The 20,993-nt window shown below is 39.3% G+C and overlaps 2 protein-coding genes across 2 annotated transcripts in view; one reads left to right on the top strand and one right to left on the bottom strand.

Annotated features, from left to right (window-relative positions):
* iqgap2 (IQ motif containing GTPase activating protein 2) overlaps window positions 1-20,993 on the top strand; it is a 33,854-nt gene that overhangs the window by 8,512 nt on the left and 4,349 nt on the right. The window contains exons 3-30 of the mRNA XM_080047846.1: window positions 1,487-1,643; window positions 1,941-2,018; window positions 3,444-3,520; window positions 5,589-5,656; window positions 6,213-6,326; window positions 6,466-6,644; window positions 7,427-7,514; window positions 7,658-7,821; window positions 8,321-8,408; window positions 8,699-8,862; window positions 9,030-9,190; window positions 9,483-9,607; window positions 9,812-9,975; window positions 13,341-13,431; window positions 14,249-14,416; window positions 14,558-14,700; window positions 14,913-15,083; window positions 15,381-15,464; window positions 15,636-15,707; window positions 15,810-15,879; window positions 16,213-16,421; window positions 16,601-16,753; window positions 16,884-17,047; window positions 17,244-17,468; window positions 18,011-18,151; window positions 19,542-19,626; window positions 19,816-20,048; window positions 20,730-20,862. Coding sequence (XP_079903972.1) covers window positions 1,487-1,643; window positions 1,941-2,018; window positions 3,444-3,520; window positions 5,589-5,656; window positions 6,213-6,326; window positions 6,466-6,644; window positions 7,427-7,514; window positions 7,658-7,821; window positions 8,321-8,408; window positions 8,699-8,862; window positions 9,030-9,190; window positions 9,483-9,607; window positions 9,812-9,975; window positions 13,341-13,431; window positions 14,249-14,416; window positions 14,558-14,700; window positions 14,913-15,083; window positions 15,381-15,464; window positions 15,636-15,707; window positions 15,810-15,879; window positions 16,213-16,421; window positions 16,601-16,753; window positions 16,884-17,047; window positions 17,244-17,468; window positions 18,011-18,151; window positions 19,542-19,626; window positions 19,816-20,048; window positions 20,730-20,862 — 3,769 coding nt within the window. The remainder of the gene's footprint in view (window positions 1-1,486; window positions 1,644-1,940; window positions 2,019-3,443; window positions 3,521-5,588; window positions 5,657-6,212; window positions 6,327-6,465; window positions 6,645-7,426; window positions 7,515-7,657; window positions 7,822-8,320; window positions 8,409-8,698; window positions 8,863-9,029; window positions 9,191-9,482; window positions 9,608-9,811; window positions 9,976-13,340; window positions 13,432-14,248; window positions 14,417-14,557; window positions 14,701-14,912; window positions 15,084-15,380; window positions 15,465-15,635; window positions 15,708-15,809; window positions 15,880-16,212; window positions 16,422-16,600; window positions 16,754-16,883; window positions 17,048-17,243; window positions 17,469-18,010; window positions 18,152-19,541; window positions 19,627-19,815; window positions 20,049-20,729; window positions 20,863-20,993) is intronic.
* f2rl2 (coagulation factor II (thrombin) receptor-like 2) lies at window positions 9,986-12,086 on the bottom strand. The gene is made up of 2 exons (XM_080047856.1): window positions 11,849-12,086; window positions 9,986-11,442 (listed from the first exon to the last, which is right to left on the bottom strand). Exons 1-2 carry the CDS (start codon window positions 11,910-11,912, stop codon window positions 10,421-10,423), a joined length of 1,086 nt encoding a protein of 361 aa, XP_079903982.1. The 5' UTR covers window positions 11,913-12,086; the 3' UTR covers window positions 9,986-10,420.

The following is a 20,993-nucleotide window of genomic DNA, read 5'->3' as shown; positions in this document are numbered from 1 at the left end:
ATTCACTGGTAGGATGATGAACAAATAGATCAAAACTTATCACAACATTTAGTTGAGTAGACTCGTGAGTACAGAGGTGTAGCCACGACACAGTAAATATGGTGTCACTTCCAGGCAAGTGAGATAATGTGTAACAGATTGTCAGAGCATGACGATTTACCGTGCTCACAAATCATTCACTAGCTCTTTGGAAGGGATTATTCCTGATATCTCTGGGAATAGGTCTGGCACAGACTCACAGTTGAAACTCTCAAAGGGAAATTACATCAGTTTGGAAGAAGGTCATCAGTATTTGAACAAACCTAATATTCTCTTTTCAATTTTTAGTTTCTCCCTTTTAATAAAAAGGACTATTTCTCTCATGACACCACATCTTAGAGAAGGAAATCTCATAAACCAGTGACACTTACAATTACAGGGCACACACTAATAACTTCTTTATTGAAGGTAGAATTCTCAAATTACGTGATGTGATAAATTACCGCACCGTACAAATTATTTACAAGGCTTCAAAAAAAAGTAAACAGTTTACAAGTAAGAAAAGGAAAATTCACTGAGAAAAATATACGGACCACACTTAGATCCTTTTTGATTTCTGTAAAGGGTATTAAGCTGTGGACTTGATGAAGATGTCAAAGGGAGTTGCAGTTTGCGCAATTTCAAAACAAATTATGTTTCAAAAATTATTGAAAATTACAGACTAATAAGCTGAGCACAATGTGAATGTCACTATCATAACAATATTGTAACGAATAATAGAGGCCAGCAGACAGACTTGTATGTTTTTGAATACTTTTGCAGATGTGTTTAGACTACCAGATAAGAAATTGAACAGGCCACATACAAGGCCACTTCACACTTTGCATTGACACAGACAAACTGAACTGAGCTGAGAACTGCTAAGTTGGTCTCTAAATGCCATTGACCGCGTGTTTTCAACACGCGTCTGTTTTTTTTTTGTTTTTTTCTTATTTTTTTATTGTTTGTTTTATTTTTTTATTTTTATAATTTTCTGAAACAATAGCTGTGTATCTAAATCCGAATCTGATGAAAATGGGGGCGGGACCTGATAAGCCTTTGGCTTCTTCCGTCACCCTTCGGACAACACAAAGTAAGATGTATGAAGATATGAAAGAGAAATTATTGTGTATTGGTGGAATTGTCCGAAAGAATAATAAATAAATAATAAATAAAACACATTATTCTCTAGACTGAGGTAGAATAAGATGCCTTACTGACTCTTTACCTCTTCCACCTCACATTGTCCAGTCCACTGCCCCCTCCCTTAAGCATGCTGGGCTCAGTGTGGGTGCTGCCTGTAACAATGCCCAGTTCTCATCAGCCCACAGAATACTTTGCTGCTCCAAAATATAAGTTGTTGATCTTGCAGAAATGACTTTAAAGGTGGTATATTTAATAACTGCAAAATAATATCATTATTCACTGTCCCACCAACAGTATATTTTATATGTGTGTGTACTCACAGGTGGATGGAGGCCTGCATAGAGGAGGATTTGCCTCCTACCACAGAACTGGAGGAGGGACTGAGGAATGGCGTCTACCTTGGCAAACTTTCCCACTTTTTCGCCCCCAAGATTGTGTCAGAGAAAAGGATCTATGACAGAGATCATGCCCGCTATAAGGTGCTTCTACATTTGCATTTTTAAACAGCTTACATTGTAGCAGACAGGAAAACTCTCTGACAGATTCAAACAGTGTCATACAGGAAAAGGATAACCGTGGCATGCAAGTGTTACAGGCCTAACTGTAACATAATGATACAACTGCTGTGATACAGTATACTACAAAAAATAGCCGAGCAAGATTTTAAGCTTGACATAGCTTGATTTTGATTACTCTTGAGTCTTGATACATTTGAAACACATTTTATCAGACTCTTAGACGATAGAAAACGTTTGTGCTTATGTTTTCCTTTTCAGAGCAATGGGCTGCATTTCAGACACACCGACAACACAGTGCAGTGGCTCAGAGCAATGGAGTCGGTGGGTCTCCCCAAGGTAAGGTGCCATCAGTAATGCAGACACACGCTGCCTGTTTTACAAACATGTATATAAATGTGCAGCATAGAGAGCCATTTGTTTCGGCCTTTGCAGTCATCATGCTTAAGATAAGACAGATTTTTCCTTATGTTTAGTTTGCCATTTGTTGATACATTCAAGCTTTTGTTGATTCATCAAACATATCACTTGAACTGCTCAATACTTTTTCTGGCCATCTAGGTAGGAAACATGAAAATAATAAATAGGAAATCATTACATCCCGTTCAAAACATGCTTGTCATGTGTTGAATGGTGAAGGTAAGGTAATATACAATGTCATATTAGAGGACCAACACCATCTAACAACTACAAATTTGAAGCTACAACTACAGCACAGTAGAATCCATCCATCTAGTATCCAATGATCAACCCTGTCCCCTGGGCAGAATCCATCTTACCACTACAGTAAGACTGTGTCAAATGAAACTTTTAGTAATTTAATATAAAAAGCTGCAGAGACTTAAGGGTAAACGCATATTTATTCTATATTTGACTTTTATTCACTTGGCGAATGTGTTGGAGCACCCGTGATGACCTGTTTTTGCAGGATTAAGTACAACAACTATAAAAGTGGCAGTACCCTTATGTTACTGGAAAATAAAAATTGTTTCATCTCTGTGAAATGATTCATATACACACACACACCTTTCATGTTTCTGTAAACACAAACTAATGAGGGTGCGCCATGGTCATGCCTCACGCCACACAGAACAGAATTAACTTCAATACATATTTTATGAGATATCAAAATATGTCAATGTGGTGTATCCAGGAAATTAAAACTAGGTGAAACTGAAACCAATTTATCCTTGTACTGGCCTTTGGGATAGGCTTTGATGGTCATTTTATTGCCATTTTGTATGACAATTGCCATTTTTAGTAATTGTCAATTAGATAACATAACATTATCTACAGCTCTTTCTATTTTATTATTATTATATTTATATACTATTCTAAAGGCTGATTAAGTTTAGGACACGAGGTTTATATTTATGCTGATTAAGAGGACCAGATATGTACCGAGAGCACTGATGAAAAGGGGCAGAGGAGCAACATGAACATATGTAAAATACAATGCAGTGCAATAATAATAAAATAATAATAATAATGGATTGGATTTATATAGCGCTTTTCAAGGCACTCAAAGACGCTTTACAGGGTTCCAGGTTCCATTCATTCACACACAGTCATACTGGTGGTGGTAAACTACCATAGTAGCCACAGCTGCCCTGGGGCTACTATGGTTAAAACTACTTCACATTTTAACCTGTGACTACAGGTTAAAATGTGAAGAAACATAGTGATAGATATAGTGCTCATTTTTGGTTTTAAGACACTAATAAAAGAACCGTTACTAAAATCTTTTGTGGTTTCTACTTTCAGATATTCTATCCTGAAACGACAGACGTGTACGATCGCAAAAATATGCCCAAGGTGGTTTACTGCATTCACGCATTGAGGTAAGAATAAAAGGATTCCACACACATAGTGATTTTTCACTTTGCTGTCTTAATGCATGTCTCCCTTCTGACATCAAAATTGCTCATGTCTTGTTTGCCCAATGGCAGAGTACAGACTTGCTTTTTTCCCCCTGCAGTCGGCACACCTGAATATCTAGTGTATTTTCACTTCCAAGAGTGTAATAAAAAAACTAGTCCAAACTGCTATTGTTGTAGAGGACCCTAAACTAAATTGTTAATGGGCACATTACAGTTAGCAAGCATTGCATTTATCTGTAAATGTTTACTTTAAAATGTGTACAGCAGTAGTCAGCTAATAGTGTTTGTCTCTGAAAGTTTACTCACTCGATGTCAAACACTTAGGTTTGACTTTGACGTTTGGTAGGTTTTTGCCAGTCACCACAGCATTGTATTCAAGTAACAGAAATGAAGGACAACTCATATTCAGGATGACAAATGTATATTTTTGTATTACTCTGCGGGGTTCAGGCATGGCCTCTTTTAATGCCCATGAAGTTTAACCTCTAATTTGCCTGCCTGTCAAGAAAAGAAATATAACTTTGCAAGTGATATGAAACAGGAACTGGGAAGTGTCAGTTGTACTATTGGTAAGGTAGAGAGAGTGCTTCTTGTAGAACACAGACATTATTTTATGGTTTGTCTTAAATAGGCCAGGGTTATATTTTACAACACCACACATAGCCAGCAATTGCTCCAATGTGGGAAGATCACATGCTCACAAGTCCCTGAATGGCCTGGTTGCTCAAACACCTTTTTATCATGTGCTTATTGGCAATTTAATCACTTTGAACAATGTTGTAGACTCTGTTGCTTAGGTAATGATCTTGTCTATTCCCGCTATTTATTTAAACCTCCATGCAGCATGTAAGCTGGGGCTTTCTGTGAAAAATAAATTTGATATTTCAGTGCTCAGCTCTTCAAACAGTAATTATTTGTGATACATTTAGGGTTTGTGAAAAATTAAACTGTAAAACAAAAGTAAGTGCCCTTACTGTAACATGGGCATAGACAAGAGGCTTGAGAATAGCAACTCCTGTGCCTTGCTTTTTCAGTTTAGATTAATTATCAGAGGGGCCATTTTTATTTATCTGACCCATCAAGTCATCCAAACACAGATTTAGGGAGTGGTTATGTGAGCTCCGAGGATTGTTTTCTCTCTTGTAGTGTTTTCGGTCAGGTCCTAAGAGAATTGGTTTCCTTCCCTTCTTCCGCACACGTGCACTTCCTTCCTGTGAGTCTATGTCCCACAAGGACCCGTTGAATACTCTGCTTCCCTGGGTCCAAACACATGCTGCAAACATGGAGGCATAGCAGCGGATGCTCTTGCTCATTTAGTGTGGTGGGATATTGAAACTGAACACAAAGTAATAACGAAAGCACGTAGCTTACCACTACATTTCAAACCGCTTATGGCAGAGTGACAGAGATGTGAGGCTTAATTGTTGTCTTAAAAGGAAGACGGAACAAGGATATCCACAGTCTGGAGAAAGCTAAGTTACTCCAGGCTAGTCAGCTGAGCTTGTCTTCAACCCCTGTGGCTTGTAATCGGCAACCTTCATTAACCCCAGTCAGCTGTTACTGTGTTTGTATCTCACTTGAATCAGCTGCCTGCATGTTAAAACATTACCATTTGTTTGTTGGTGCAGGGTTTAGATAGAAGCCCCCTGTGTTCCAAGGACAGAGTGCATTGCATGTGTACACACACTCTGACCAAAGGCCAGAATAAGCAGCTACTACAACTGCTCCAGTCAGAGCCGAGCTGGTGCCAGTCCCCCTTTTTATATTTATAATTCATTGCCTCTTATCAGGTTCCTGTGTGATGAAAGTTTCATGAAGTTTCCAGCCACCTGCTTGTTGAATTCCATGCTTGTGGGAACACTGAATTGTGTCGGGTAGTGATTGTTGCAATGTGAGAAAACACTACCCCCCTGTGGTGTAAATGTGACAAAGGATGGATTTCATGTCATCACCATGAAAATGATCAGAATGTTTTAAATGCCTCAGCACTTTTTTTGTCAATCTTCTCACTATATGCTTTTATTTTCAGCTTGTACTTGTACAAACTGGGTATAGCACCACAGATCCAGGACCTGCTGGGGAAAGTGGCGTTCACAGGTAAATCAGCTTCTCTTGGAACTGAAGAATAGTCAAAAGAATTAATTAAGATATCTGTGCAAATGCACCTCCGTAAACAAGAGAAGAAACTGAAGTTATTATTAATTGCTTTTCAAATGAAGGACACATGTTGCCTCAGGGCTTATTCAAATATGATGTGTATTCACCTAGTTGTCCATGTGTTCGTTGAATGAGCATTCTCCTTCTGTAGGAGGTGATTTTATTTAATTGTGTTGTTGGGATTTAATTGAAAAACATGAAAAAGGTGTAATCAGGTTATCTCAAGCATATACAGTTTCAAATGGATTTTTTAAAACATTGTGTCTGTAATTTAGATGAGTTTGAATATTTATGTAAATTAGAATTTCTCAAGTAAGCCTTGTGGCTGTTTATTTATTTAGTTTAAACTTCCTTAATTTAACTTTGGGGGAAATTCTCCCTTAGTTTACTACATGGTATGTTATTTCTAAACAGTTTAAAGGCAATCAATCTCTCAAAACGACAGTAAACGTATTACCACAATTTTGCCTGCAATCTGTGTATATGTGTCTTCCAGAGGAAGAGATCAGTAACATGAGAAGTGAGCTGGAGAAGTATGGCATTCAAATGCCAGCTTTCAGTAAGATTGGAGGAGTCTTGGCCAATGAGCTCTCAGTGGACGAAGCTGCCTGTAAGTCTTTAGACCTTTTTACTAATTCTCTAAATTCCAAAAGATGGAAAATAAGCGTCTTACATACATGTGTGTTGTTTTCCGAATAACGTATTAGTGGTCAACACTAATATATTCTCACACGCTATGTTTTCTTCAGTGCATGCTGCTGTGATTGCCATCAATGAGGCGGTTGACCGAGGTCAAGCTGCCGTGACAATGGGAGCCCTGAATAATCCTAACGCCATGCTGAAGAACACAACAGAAGCTCTGGCCCAAGACTACCAGGACACACTGAACCAGGCCAAGGCTCGTAAGCAGAATCAGTCCTCAGGGAGGGTGAGAAGCCTAACTAACACTTCAGTCACTATCATGTATAATTATTCTTGGTTCATTACAGGTTTCCCCTGTAAAAGGCCTGATTTGATTCTGTGTGTGTTGAGTGTGTTTTGCTTGCTACTGCTAGTTATTTTGATCTCCTGCTTATCATTATCTTTTTCTCTCTGTTTCACTGGTCTGATACTTAGTTGCTTAAATGTAGTTCAATTCAATTTCCATCACCTTTTTAAAACAACACCTTCACATCAAAGCTACTACTGTATATGCAGTTCAACCCAGGTTGGGAACATGGATGGAAACTCTGGTCTTAGAGTTTGAGCTGACCTATACTCGCTGACCACCAACATGTTTAGCCTTTTGTGTCAGTCTAAACATGGTGAAATAGAAGAATACAACATTGAGACCAGATCTGGGTACTGCAAAGCATGTACATATGACTGTTGCTCTCAACCAATGTCTCTGAACCCAGCGTCTAGTACTGACAACTATACTAACCAAAGAGATATCCACACAGAGGTCTGAACGGGGTTGCCTGCACTCACTCCAGTGTAGCCAGCACATTCCAATGGCTGCAGTGTCAGCTCTACTTCTCCAAACACAAACCCCCTGCCCCATTTAGCATCTCTTTACTGGGGCCATCTCTTTGCACTTAATGGATGTGATATATAAACTATGCAAACTTCATCAGTAACAATGGAGAAAAAAATATCTGTGATCAGGTACAAATGAAATATGCCATATGAAAAGAATACCACATATATTTCTTTGTGTCTCTCATTTAGCGCGCCTCGATTGCTACTGAGGAAAGAGATGTTTATGAGGAGCTGCTGACTCAGCAGGAGATCCAGAGCAGCGTTGACTTTGTCAACAGTAAGTATTTCCCTCCCACAGGACCCACACATACCTCTTTTCCTAAAAACTTTAAGCATGGACAGATTCCATAAGATTGGATTGTTTCAGGACAAATATATTATTCCCTAATAACACCTGTCTTGTTTTTTTTCCGTCTCTAGTCCAGGCAGCGCTGATGGAGGTTAATCAGGCGCTGTCCATCCAGGACGAGGCTGCTCTGTTGGCTGCTCTGAGGCTTCAGGCTCTAGCCCTGCTGGGTGTTCAGCAGTCAAACTGTCACTGCTACCTGGAACATTTTACCACCTACTGCCAACAGAAATCCAAGGTATCAGTCCCATCGTGTTTTCTCAGCTGTTACCTTCTCAGATCCCTAGGAGCCAGAGCACCTCTGTTTTTTTAGTACTTGCTATTAATTTGCAGTTGTAAATACACTCAATCTGTCTGTTTCAGACAATCAGTATGATACAAAAGCAGTATTTAGGGTCCCTGAGGGCCTTAGTGAAGAATTACTGTTTTGGCAACTCACAAGCCACAGTACATATACTATCACCTATTGATTTTCTTTATAGATGTGTATGGCATGGGACTAAACTGGATTTAGTTTTTTGTTTTTGTTTAGGCTGAACAGATTTAGTGTAGACACTGATGAAGTTTTGTTATAAAGGAGCATACTTTCAACCAATTAAAATCTAACCAGCCACAGTAACTTCAGTTGCAGTGGACACCAGAAACTTTTTCCCCCCACATCCCTGCATTGAAAAATGCTTAATAATCATGGGAACTTGGTGGTTTCACTCTAGTGTACTCTAATCTTTGTGCTGCAGGATGGAGGGAGGGCCGTGATGGTGGACAAAGAGGAGATTCAGAGAGTTGTCAGCTCTTGTAATGACTTTGCTGAGGCAGAGAAACGAAGTAAGCTCCATTTACTACTTATCATAGATGTTTTTTTAACAGTAATTACTGGTCAGGTGAAAATCACCTTTGTACCTGCTTGCAAGTTTCTCAATAAACACACATAAGACTATGTACTCTTATGTTATAATTCATGATACACTTTTAATGAGTATTGCAAACACATTTTATATTTAATTCTAAGGCAAGAAATAATTGTTGTTCACATTTTGTAAAATTTACATTTTTACAATTTAATTTTGGGTTATCTGCAAGATAAGACTATTTGTGATCATTTTGTTCTTGACCAGAACTGGAGGCAGTTGCATCGATCAACACAGCCATTCGCCTTGGCAACGCAGTGGATACAGCCGAGGAACTGATGAACCCTGAGGCACAACTGCCAATTGTCTACCAAACTGCTGCCAACCTCTATCAGACTGAGCTCTTCAGTTTGCAGCTACAAAGTGGACGGGTGAGACATCATGTTTTTGCAATTTTCCCTCTTTAACATGTGGACCCACTGTCTGTCTGATACAGATATGTTTGCAGGTATATAGGGAGTATGTCAGTATTAGAGATATACTGTAGAGAAATGTCACATAACGCTTGTCACTCAGACCTTACTCTTCTGTTTATTAGTCTGGCTTGGGCCATGAGGAGCTGAGTGTAGCTGTGGAGATGCTGTCAGCTGTAGCAGTGCTGAATGAGGTGCTGGACACAAAGGACCCTCAGGCTGTGATTGAGCAGCTAACAGACTCTCCTCTGGGCTTCACCAACATGGACCAAGACAACCTCAACAGGTAAGGGAGCTGCAGGGTACATAGGTGACTGAACACCGGCTGTTAAGCCAAATGTATTATCCTCTCTTTCATGACTACTCTTTTGTTTTGATGCTGTAACTGTGGCAAACAATTATTTAATCAGAACGTTTTCAGTTAGAGGACAAGTTATAATGTAGGTTGCTATGGCACTGTACTTCACTGCAGATCTCTCCACTGCTACTTTGCAAACACCAGGGTGGGCTAATGAGCAGTATATTATTATCATGAAACTTTGTTGAAAGTCTATCTTGGTGGTGGCACTCTCCCTCAGGTATGCCGACACACTTATCAAACAACGAGAGGAAGCCCTTGCCCAGGGCCAAGAGTTTCTCACCTGGAATGATGTCCAGAAATGCATCGACAATGTCAACGTTCAGGTCCACGAAGAGCATGAACGTAAGGAAGTCTTCCACATTTATGGTTAAGTTTTACTCAGTGTAGCCTGTTAAGCTGTAAGGACTTTGAAGCCAGTAGTTTCAAAAATGGTAAACAGTTTTATTTTAGATGTGTTCCTATAAATTCAGATTTTTAAAAACACACAATGAATGAAACAAATGGACCGATCAAGTGTCATGTTTTTATTTTCTCTTCTACTTTCAGGCATCATAGCTATAGCCGAGATTAATGAGGCACTGAGTTCAGGTGATCATCAGCAGACACTCGCAGCCCTGCTCCTCCCGACAGCCAAACTGACGGGGGTGAACCCGTCCACAGCCAAACACTACCATGATGTCCTACAATATAGCAAGCAACTCCAATGCCAGGTATTGTGACTCTAAATTAAGATTATTTATAAACAGTTAATGTGAAAACATTTGCTTGCACCTCTCAAATACTCAGATCTCATCCAAGTGCAAATTATGAAAAAAAAATAAAAATATGGCTGAATAAATCGGTGTTTATTTAACTTGTAACAAAGCAAGAGAAAACACAGTTAACATACTTTGATATCAAGCCAACAGTTTCCCAATCTGAGATTTTGTGAGGTTGACAGTCTAAATGTTGCTGTGCTGATCCTGATATTCCCAAATATGCAAAAGCTGTCCTCACAGAGCCTGATCCTAAAACAGATTTTGGCATTATCTTTTAAAAATTCCCAGTGTCCTGTTTTAACTTTGACATCTTTGTTTGTGTTCCTGTGCCTCCCTGCTGGTTCCTAACAATGGTCCAGTGAGGAGATGCTTTTTTTCTGTGCGCACACATCCAGTCTTACATCCTCACTGCTGGCCTCTGGAGGGAAATGAATTGTAGTTCTGAGGCTGCCGTCTTAGACATGAGCAAACACAGGAAAGGGTCCAGACAACTGTGGAAGCAGCAGAGACACACTGCCACTCTGTAATATCCATACAGTCTGTCGTCCCCGTATGAAAACAGGCGGATGTAGTGGGCGATGTGGAGGAGGCCGCTGGGCAAGTAACATACCACGAAGATGGTGAAAACAAGAGAGCTGACCCTGATAAACGGTCTCCAGTCACAACCAGATTGCCTCAGGTGGTACACCACTGCTACATGTGTATAGATACAAATCAGAAAGGGCACTATGAAGCCCATAAAGACAAGCATTAACCTGTACGGCACCAGTGGGTAATGGGATTCATCATCCAGGGGAAGTACATCGTGGCAGGTGGTGACATCCAGCTGGGTGACGTAGTAGCTCTGCCTGACAAGTAGCTCCGGCACGATAGCAGCCGTGAACAGGAACCATACAATCAGGCACGTCCACACTGTCAGCGTAGTCTTAGACAGACTTCTGTAGAAAAAGGGTCTGACCACGGCCAGGTAGCGCTTCAGACTGATGCATGCTATAGTTTGAGCCGAACAGTAAACATTGCCATAAAACAAGGCCGTGATGAGCCGGCAGGAGATTTCTCCGAAGATCCAGTTTATTCTGTTGAAGTGGTAGTGGACACGCAGTGCCAGGGAGAGCAGGAGCAGCAGGTCAGACAAGGCCAGGTTCAGGTAAAGAACCACTGTGGACAAGGACTTTGCTCTGAGTCTGAGGGAGACCAGAATGTAAGCGTTAGAGGGGATGCCCACCAGCATGGCCAGGATGTATGAACAAGGAATGACCCAGGTGCTGAGGAGCCCTGTGCTATAGGCTGTCACTGGGTCCTCTAGGTTCACATTCAGCCAAGGCAGCTGGCCGGTGTGATTTGATTTGGAAGTCTTCCCCCTGAAGGTTTTTGGTATCGCTGCAGATGAAGCAGTGGTGTTCGTCCATGTTCTGTTTCCTATACATGGGAAGGTAAAACAATATTAATGACTTTAAAGTAACTTTAGTTTCATTATAAAAGTCATTTTACAGTAAAACATAAAATGCAGTTAATCACGCTGTTGTTTTCTAGTGTTCATTTGAAAACTTTCTAGTTGTGCCTCTTGTTTTTTGCAAGAAAACTGACATTTCTATCATAAAAGTATCCATACAAAAAAATCCATATTGCAATTATTTTACTTTGTACTGTATTTTCTATTTTTAAAAGCTACTGTTTATTATCGCTGTACTAAATTGCATATAACCTGCATTCTGTTACTTTTATTTGAGAAATTAGCCCTTAACCAGTTAGTGTACACCAAAATTATTAAAACTAAATCCAGTTATCCGTTTGGTGAATTATTTTAGTATTTGAATTAACCTACCATCATGCTGAATGGTCTGCACTGCCATCAAACAAATAAGTAGTCCTTGCACAAGGTCAGCCATTGCACTCCCCAGTCTATATCCCAAGGTTTTTAGAGGTGTCTCGTCTTCACCCTTCTTGTTGCTTCTTTCTGGTAAATGTAGGAGTTCTCCATCGGTGAAACGTGCTGCTTTGCATCTCTGCAGAGCAACAGTAGAACTGATAACGCTGTGTTCTCGAGCTCAGCTTCTCGTTAGTGTATGTGGGTCGCTCGGGTGTTACACGGTGCAGTGAGCACGTTTCCTGTCCAGGCTTGAAAACTGAATTCCCTTTTGCCTGCGTCAGTAACTGTCCACTGACTCACTGGGGTGGGAGGATACTGCTCAACGCTTTATCAACAACTGTGATTTATAAACAAATTGCAATTATAACTGTTACCGTAAGGTTACTATGGAGTTTTTTAAAGTAATTGGCCTTTGCATTTAGTTGAGGGGTGTAATGTCAGCCCAGTCATGGAATTGAGGAATAACTACTATAATATATGTTTTTGGGCATTGAAAGCTCCTGCACCTGCATGAAAAGGCATGCTGTTTATCTAACACGATAACATTATACAGTAGTTAGATCATTAGGATGTATTATAAGAACTGGATATTGTGTTTCAAGATGGTGCTGATGATTATCCAATGATATAACAAAACCTTATTTTCTTGGTTTGTGTTAATGTCTGTCTGGTTTGTACCATAAACTTTACACTACAAAGAAATGTAATTTGTAAGTAAAAACTGGGGATTGTTTTAGCGGAAGGCTTACCCTGTGGGACTGTATCAATACATATGCAGATGGTGTGGAAATCCTTGGTCAGAGGCATATGTAAACTAAGAGGCTGCTTTTAGGCTGCTCTGTATTTTAATGGTGACTTCCTTCCTGTTGGCTCTGTGGTCAGGGGTACACCCCATTCCCCACCACAGTTCTCTAAAATTAGCCTGGGAGCAAATACAAAAGACAGGCTGAATAAACACATGTGTGATTGTTATGTTATATTGTCATGGTCTGTTTTTCAGTACAAAGTGTGGAATGATGTGTGTGGAGGGGGGGGGCAGTTGGGAAATAATGTGTTTTAGTGTAAATATTCTCAACAGTTAGTTATTTGTTCCCCTATGTGCCTATGGGCATAGGGGAAATTGTACGGTCTATTAGTTTTTTGTTCAGTAATTTGCTGTTTGCAGCACCAGCTTGTAGTGTGTATTTCCATGAAGTGCTTCTGCCATAAAGCAAAATGCTGCAGATTAAAAAATTACACCATTCCAACTTGATGATTTTGCTTAATGTACTGTCTCTTCTAAAATGTCTAATTGTGGACATTGTATGTTTGGACTAAAATTGCTTCAAAAGATTTATATATAAGTTAGTATTATGCAGCTAAGCATGAACAATGCCTTGAGTCCATGAGACGTAGTCTTACTTTCTTCCAGTAAGAGAGGTGACCTTGTGCTTTCACCTGATTGTAGAGCTCTGGAGATGAGTCTGCAGTACTGTGGCTGGATCAAATCCAAGAGGCCATAGACACAGCCAACCAGGATGAAGAGGAGGCTCTCACATGTATGTCCCCACAAGTTAAATTCACTCATCGCTATCTTATTACCAACCGTCCGTGATTGTCCAGAGAATGTTTATTGTTTTTAGATCACCACACACCTCTAGGGATCTAATTTAAACTCCTATTTAGCTTCATCAGCTCCTCCTACTTACTGTGGTATGTGTGGTAGTTAAATAACCTTAAAAGCAAGGCTTTTTATCTCCCAATGTTGACCCATAATACCAGTGAAAACACTTGCATTGTGATCACCTGTAAGCATGTGACAGATACATTTTTACATACATTATAGATACTCTGGCACCATTTTCAACACATGCAGTATTTCTTTATTTTCCTGCAAATTCTTTATCTTCAGAAATGCTGTATAATCTTGCAGTTCAGCAGCCTATTGCTCATTTATTGATGCTTGACATTTAGATAAGGACACATTTTATAATTTAATGTTGCTGTGGCTCAGACTCTTCATATTTATATTGTTTCATATAAACAGAACCATAACTATAACAGCTCTTCATATTTTATGGAATAGATACTACAAAGGTTTTCTTTCTCGTCTTTTAAAGATAATGAGTTGACATTGCTAGAGCTGGTACTGTATATCTTACCAATCAGTTACGTAAAAATTGTAATGTAGGTGGCCTGTGTGTTTTAGTACAATATGGTATATACAATAAGTGATTCTGGTATGTTTAAATAACCGTGTTGCTTGTGGTTGATCATCCCTTTCTCACTTGCTGGTTGTCACTTTGGGTTTACTGTGCTGTTTGCATATCTGACTCAACAACAGCTGCTTTGATTCACTCTTGTTTACTTTGCTAGTGGCTGGAGCAGTAGCTCATATCAACAGGATGGTGGCCGAGGGAGACTCTCAGAATACACTGGAGACTTTGCAAGTTCCCAGTGCGGGAGTCAGAGCTGTCCTCCCCGAATGTGCTGACACATACCAGACTGAACTGGCGCAGAGACAAACAAACATTGCTACTGAAGGTAAACTGGACTTAATGCATCAAGTTGCACAAGAAAGGACGCTCAGTGTTGTAGAAAGGGATGCCTATACACAGCGAGAGGCACCTGCTGTTTTTAGATTTGTTATTCAATATGAAATTCGCTTTTTCTTCTTTCCTCCAGGCAGCCCTGATAGTGTGTGGGTAAAACATTGCATCAAGGACAGACATGAATACTTCTATAACCTGGAGACTGGAGAGGGCACCTGGGAAGAGCCTGAAGGATTTGACCAAAAAGATGGCCAGCTCAGTAAAGATGAAATCCAGGTACCCCTGCTATCCTGCATAGTTTCACTACTTTATTATATAATCATTTGTTGAAATGTTACATCTCCTCAATGGTGAGATTGATATACGTCTTGGTTCTACAATGGATTCAGTATGGATGGATACATTTTTTAATTGAGCTGATCATTTGTTTAGTTAATTTTCACAGTACATAGGGGGTTCTTCAAAACGTGCCTTTTATTTTTCTTTAGAGTGTTGTCAGCTGTGTGACTGCAGAGTATAACAGGGAACAGTTATGGTTGGCCAATGAATCCTTGGTGACCCAGCTGCAGGCGAGGATCAGAGGGTACCTGGTTAGGAAGAAGCATGCCAAGAGAATGGAGTACCTACAACAACAAGAACCACACGTCATCAAATTGCAGGTAGTGTATGTCTCCACTATGAACTGTGAAAAGTGTAACTTCAGTCATTTTTGAAATATGAAATAATAAATCAGTAGAAATAGCCACACAAAAATAAGATACAATCCAGAAACAGAAAAGGCAAATAAAACCTTTTTATTCAGAGCAATGACGAAACATGAAAGACAACACAATACAACAGGATATCTGTTTATCCCAGTTTAATGATTCATGCTGAGGAATTACCGATGTAAAATGCAACACAACTAGCAGCATCCACATACACTTTTGATCATTTTTTTCCCCTTTTTCTCGCAGGCTTGCTGGAAAGGTCACAAACAGAGGAAAATGTACAAAGACAGGATGAATTTGCTTGAGAAAAATGTTGATTCTGTTGTCAAGGTAATGTATTGTTTTACTTTTATAAAAGTGACAAGTAAACTGTCGAGCCATACACCACTTTCTTGTTAATGTGATTTATAAACGCATATTAAATAAATGTGCATATACCTTTTACAGTAATAACATAGCCACCATATTAAATACGTGATATTGAACACTGGTGTTTTTTAGATCCAGTCTGTGGTGAAAATGTGGAAAGCCAAACGTCAATACAATAAGAGGTTGCAGTTCTTCAAAGATCATGTGAGTAACACTATAATAAAGTCAACATCACTGAGCGGCAACCTTTGGATTTGTGTTGTATGTTCCATGTTGTGTAAGACTCACTGTTATCTGTGTGTCCAGGAAAAAGAAATAGTGAAAATCCAGGCTTTCCTAAAGGCCAACAAAGCCAGGGATGATTACAGAACCTTAAGTGAGTCAAAAAGGCTTTTTATATTGATATACAATACTTTTTGTGATGTGGAAATTGATATTGTCCGCGATTTGGATCATGGTTGTAATGCCATAGTGTTTGTTTTTTAAAGGCCACAATAAAGCTAGGCCTCACCTTATGTCGATATTGAGCGGTTTGACCAAAAATATTTTGTTATCTGATTTTCTCTAGATTGCCCAGCCCATGTTAAAAATGTAATTGTGACAACAGTCCAATTTTTACAATTGGGATATTGTAAAGAAAAAGAAAAATACTTGTGTGTTTATGAAAGTCCATTGCTTGTGCTGACTTTCCTTGTACGTCAAACTTTAGCTGGGGCCAAAGATCCTCCTCTGTCAGTGGTCCGTAAGTTTGTCCACTTGTTGGAGCAGAGCGCTCTGGACCTTCAGGAAGAGCAGGAAGTGACACGGCTTCGGGAGGAAGTGGTCACCAACATTCGCTCTAATCAGCAAATGGAAAAAGACTTGAACCTGATGGACATAAAGATCGGACTGCTGGTGAAGAACAGGATCACTCTGCAGGTTGGTAAAGGAAAGGCCTACCGTTATTTCATGTTAGTTGACATCATTCTTAGTTTGGTAGTAGCACAGGTTTCAGGCAAAGGTTCCTAATAACTTGCGATTTAATTCCTGTATTCAGAGTATCTTGTCGTGTCCGTTTTGGCTGCTTAATTAATTTGAGGTTTTTTTTTTTTGAAAAGGATGTTGTGTCCCATAGTAAGAAAATGAAGACCAAGAAAAATAAAGCGAGTAAAGATGACTTGACTGCAGGAGACAGACTGGGTATCAAGGGCCTAAACAAAAGCAAAAGAAGGAAACTGGATGCCTACCAACATCTCTTTTATCTGCTGCAGGTGATGCCAACATTTGCCTTAACTCTTCCCCTTTCTACAATTTGTACACCAATTTATATCTACTCAACTCAAAGGATTTCAAAGTGCATGCACTTATCCCTTTGTGTTATTCTTTTCCCCTTCCCTTTAGACCAATCCTCCCTACCTGGCCAAGCTGATCTTCCAAATGCCCCAAAACAAGTCCACTAAGTTTATGGACAGTGTAATCTTCACCTTGTACAACTACGCCTCTAACCAGAGAGAGGAATACCTCCTGCTCAAACTCTTCAAGACGGCTTTGGAGGAGGAAATCAAGTGAGAACTGCAGCCTTGATCAATACTGTACCATCGAGTCACTGTAGCAATTCTACACTTGTTTACACTATTGTCTTACTGTATAGTTTTTTAATGTATTAGGATTACATAAGCAACTTTTAAGATCCAAAGCCCATGTACACTTAAATGACTGACAGTAGTGGTCAACTGCACCATTTTTCTTAATGTGTCCCAGTTCTAAGGTGGACCAGATCCAAGACATAGTGACAGGGAACCCAACGGTCATCAAGATGGTGGTGAGCTTCAACAGAGGTGCACGGGGCCACAACACATTGAGGCAGCTGCTGGCTCCAGTGGTCAAAGACATCATAGAGGACAAGAGTTTAGGCATCAACACCAACCCAGTGGATGTGTACAAAGCCTGGGTCAACCAGCTCGAGTCGGCTACTGGAGAGGCCAGGTATGGGTTGATGTAACGTTCGTTGTCCACTCATTTAGTCCAAGGGTGTCTATATTTAGACGGGTAATTTTGCATGTTTTATCCCATTACCTCTTATATAACTTTATTTAAAATAGCTACAGACTCCTTTGCAAATATTTACTAAAAGCTTTTAAGTACAATCTCAAAATGTCTGAACAATAATTAACACACCACCAAGACAACACAGTCTTTTATCACAAATTCATTGTTATGTAATAATTACATACCTTTACTTAAAAATAAATAAATGAATGAGCAAAATGCTAACTGTTGTGTTTGTTTACAAGTTCAAGCAAGGGCTGGTATGTTCCCTTCTCTTAACTGTATTGATATGAACAATACCAGGAATGCCTTGCATCAAATGTTCTGCAGCAAATCAATTTGAGAATTTTTGGTATACTTTAGAAATAATTTTGCACAATTTTTAACTAGTGTGATAATGCACATAAAAACCACTGCCATGAAAACAGAAAACAATGAGCCTTACACATACATGTCTGTCCACTATTATTGTTCTTCAGCAAGCTGCCTTATGAAGTGACTCCCGAGCAAGCCATGTCACATGAGGAAGTACGCAATAGGCTGGAGGCTTCCAGTCTGGCTTTGCGCTCAGCCACAGATAAGGTGTTGAACTCCATTGTGTCCTCACTGGATAATATCCCGTAAGTTTTAGGACCTGTTAAGTGTCAATGTCCTCTTATCTTTAACGTTGTGTCTGACAGTTCTGCTCGTCAATGCATTTTGGTCAGCATGATTTTGTCTATTGTCATTTCCTGCTCCTTTTTTTTAAACGGGTGATTTGAAAGGAGGAATAAAGATGTTCCCTTCATTATGTTATACAGGGTGCACAAGATAACACACAAAAGCATTAGTGCCACAGTGTACATTCAATTACAAGACTTTGCCCTCTTTATTTTTTCCACACTGCCATTTTAGTATTGTTTCTGCATGATGGAAGCAAGATGCTTTCAAAGTACAGTTTTATTGTAACTTTAAAGGTGCACTATGTAACTTTGGGTGTGTCAGAGAAGTGGACATGTTTTAAGGTATATTCTCATACCTGAGTAAACAAACTACTCACATGAAAATTGCATCTGTTTGAAGTTGGAAAGCTACCTGCAAAGTTACTGTTTAAATGTTTTTGTTTATAGCAGCAGGGCCCACAGTATTGTTTACAACATTTGGTTCCAGGTGCCTCAAAATAATTTTGTTTAGATGTATGATAGGGAAGGGAATGGTAGGGAAAAATGCTTTGTAAACTAACTGCACGATCTGTCAATGCAAGCAAATACTCATCTGAAACTGCATAGTGCACCTTTTAACAATTTCTCTAAATAAATGTGGTCACACTTAGGAGGATTTACATTTTTTTTAGATGAGCATCTTTAGATTTTGTATTATCCTTTTTTATCTTTTGTATTGAAATATTAAGATTTTCTTTTTCATGCTTGATGTATTTTATTATCTCCTTTTCTATTTTCTCATCCTGCTGTTGGGTTTTTGTTTCTCTTCTGTTTAAAAAATAATCTAAAATAATTATTCAACAATATAATGACTTTGTCGCTTGAATAGAGCTAGACAGGATATGATCAAATGCTTTAGCATGTCATAAGCAGCCCAGTCTAGTTGTTAAGGTTTCAGCTGCATGTTGGGACAAAGCCGTTAGTAGATAATTAATTCTGTGGAGCAAACAGTCATTGTGTAGTCAGTTGCTCAAGCTGCATTAACCACACCCAAGTCGGCTAGTTCTGTGATTAGGACATACATACATACCGGTACTAACATTTTTGTTATTTCCTCAATATAAAAAAAATCACAAAAACAAAACTATTATTTCAGTAAGACTGTATCGACCAGTTAAAGCGGATAATGTTTAATTATGCTCATAGAAAGAGATGTAGAAACCTATAATACCTAAAATCATCAATATATTATTTAAATAAACCCCCTATTTTCTCTGTCCTGAATATGTTATATTATTTGTCATAAAGTATTTGACTGCATGTTGTTTTATGTTTGATGTCCCCTCAATGCTTTTTGTTTTGCATGTAGTTATGGCATGAGATTCATAGCAAAAGTTCTGAAGAACAGCCTCCACGAAAAGTTTCCAGATGCCTCAGAGGATGAGCTGATGAAGGTATAAGCCCTCGGGGATGTATAATATATATCTATATTTTTCCATTCACAGTACAGTGTGTGTCAATAGGATTCTGCTTATACAGTACAGTCCTACTAACGGCATGCTTTATTATTGTGAGCATGCCGAGGTGAGTGCAAATTCATTTTACATAGTGTTTTTCTATGGATTCTCTTCTCTTTCACACAGATTGTAGGAAACCTGCTGTACTACAGATACATGAACCCAGCCATCGTGGCCCCTGATGGCTTCGACATCATCGACGTGTCAGCAGGAGGGCAGCTTCACATAGACCAGCGCCGTAACCTGGGCTCTGTGGCAAAGATGCTGCAACATGCTGCTGCCAATAAGCTGTTTGAGGGCGAGAATGCACATATGACACCGATGAACAACTACATATCTCAGACGTATGAGAAGTTTAGGTAAGAAAGGAGACATTTTTATTGCCAAACACCGTAGGTGGTAAAACTGTTCTGATGATGATGATTTGTCTGTCAAGATGTTTGTATCACTATCTGAGCATAGCTAAGTGTTGTATGACATCTTAATATCATACAGTATGCGTTCATGTTCAAAAACAAAAAGAGGAAGGCAAAAACAGTTGAGGTTAAGACATTATTGCTCTTGGATGTTATGCACAAATGAAGTAAACACTGTTGATAAAAAAATTTCACTTAAAGGTCACACACCGCTTAAGCTAACTAGGTGAAAACGGTGGAAATCATGGCAAGGGAATCAGTGATTGGGAGCATGCCTTCACTAAAATGAAGTGAACCACAAATGGACGTGTACAAACTCACATATAGGAAGGGCTGGGGCAGTATGAATGCAGTTACCCGCCCAACATCACAGCATTTTTTGGCTCATCATTACCAGAAATCCACACAAAGCTTAATCCATTTTCTGGAAACCATTCAGTATGATCAAAATAACCTCAGTAGAGAATGTCACAGCAACATTAAAGACAATTCTGCATTTTGCCTATACACAGTAGCACTGGATATCCTTGTCATTTTGCTAAATCTAGGTATTGTGTCTGTCAGTGATTGGATCTCAATGACCAAATAGTAAAAACTAACTTCTAATATTCTTCCTCCTACCAGGGTATTTTTCCAGTCAGCATGTGATGTCCCTGAACTTGAGGAGAAGTTTAATATAGACGAATACTCAGACATGGTGACTCTGAGCAAGCCTATCATCTACATTTCAATAGAGGAGATCATCAACACTCACTCGGTAAACCCAAGCAAAATGCCTTTTTTAAGACCAGAGTTGTACATGGCATGTAGTACTGATACTACAGTTACAGTACTTGCATGGTAATATTTAAAGACCAGACCTGTATGCTTGTCTCTCCAACTGGCATC

This window comes from Ammodytes marinus, assembly GCF_949987685.1.
Source record: "Ammodytes marinus genome assembly, chromosome: 2".
In the NCBI taxonomy this organism is placed as follows: Eukaryota; Metazoa; Chordata; class Actinopteri; order Uranoscopiformes; family Ammodytidae; genus Ammodytes; species Ammodytes marinus.
Note: the sequence above shows the minus strand (reverse complement) of the source record. Positions and strands in the feature narration are given on the sequence as shown.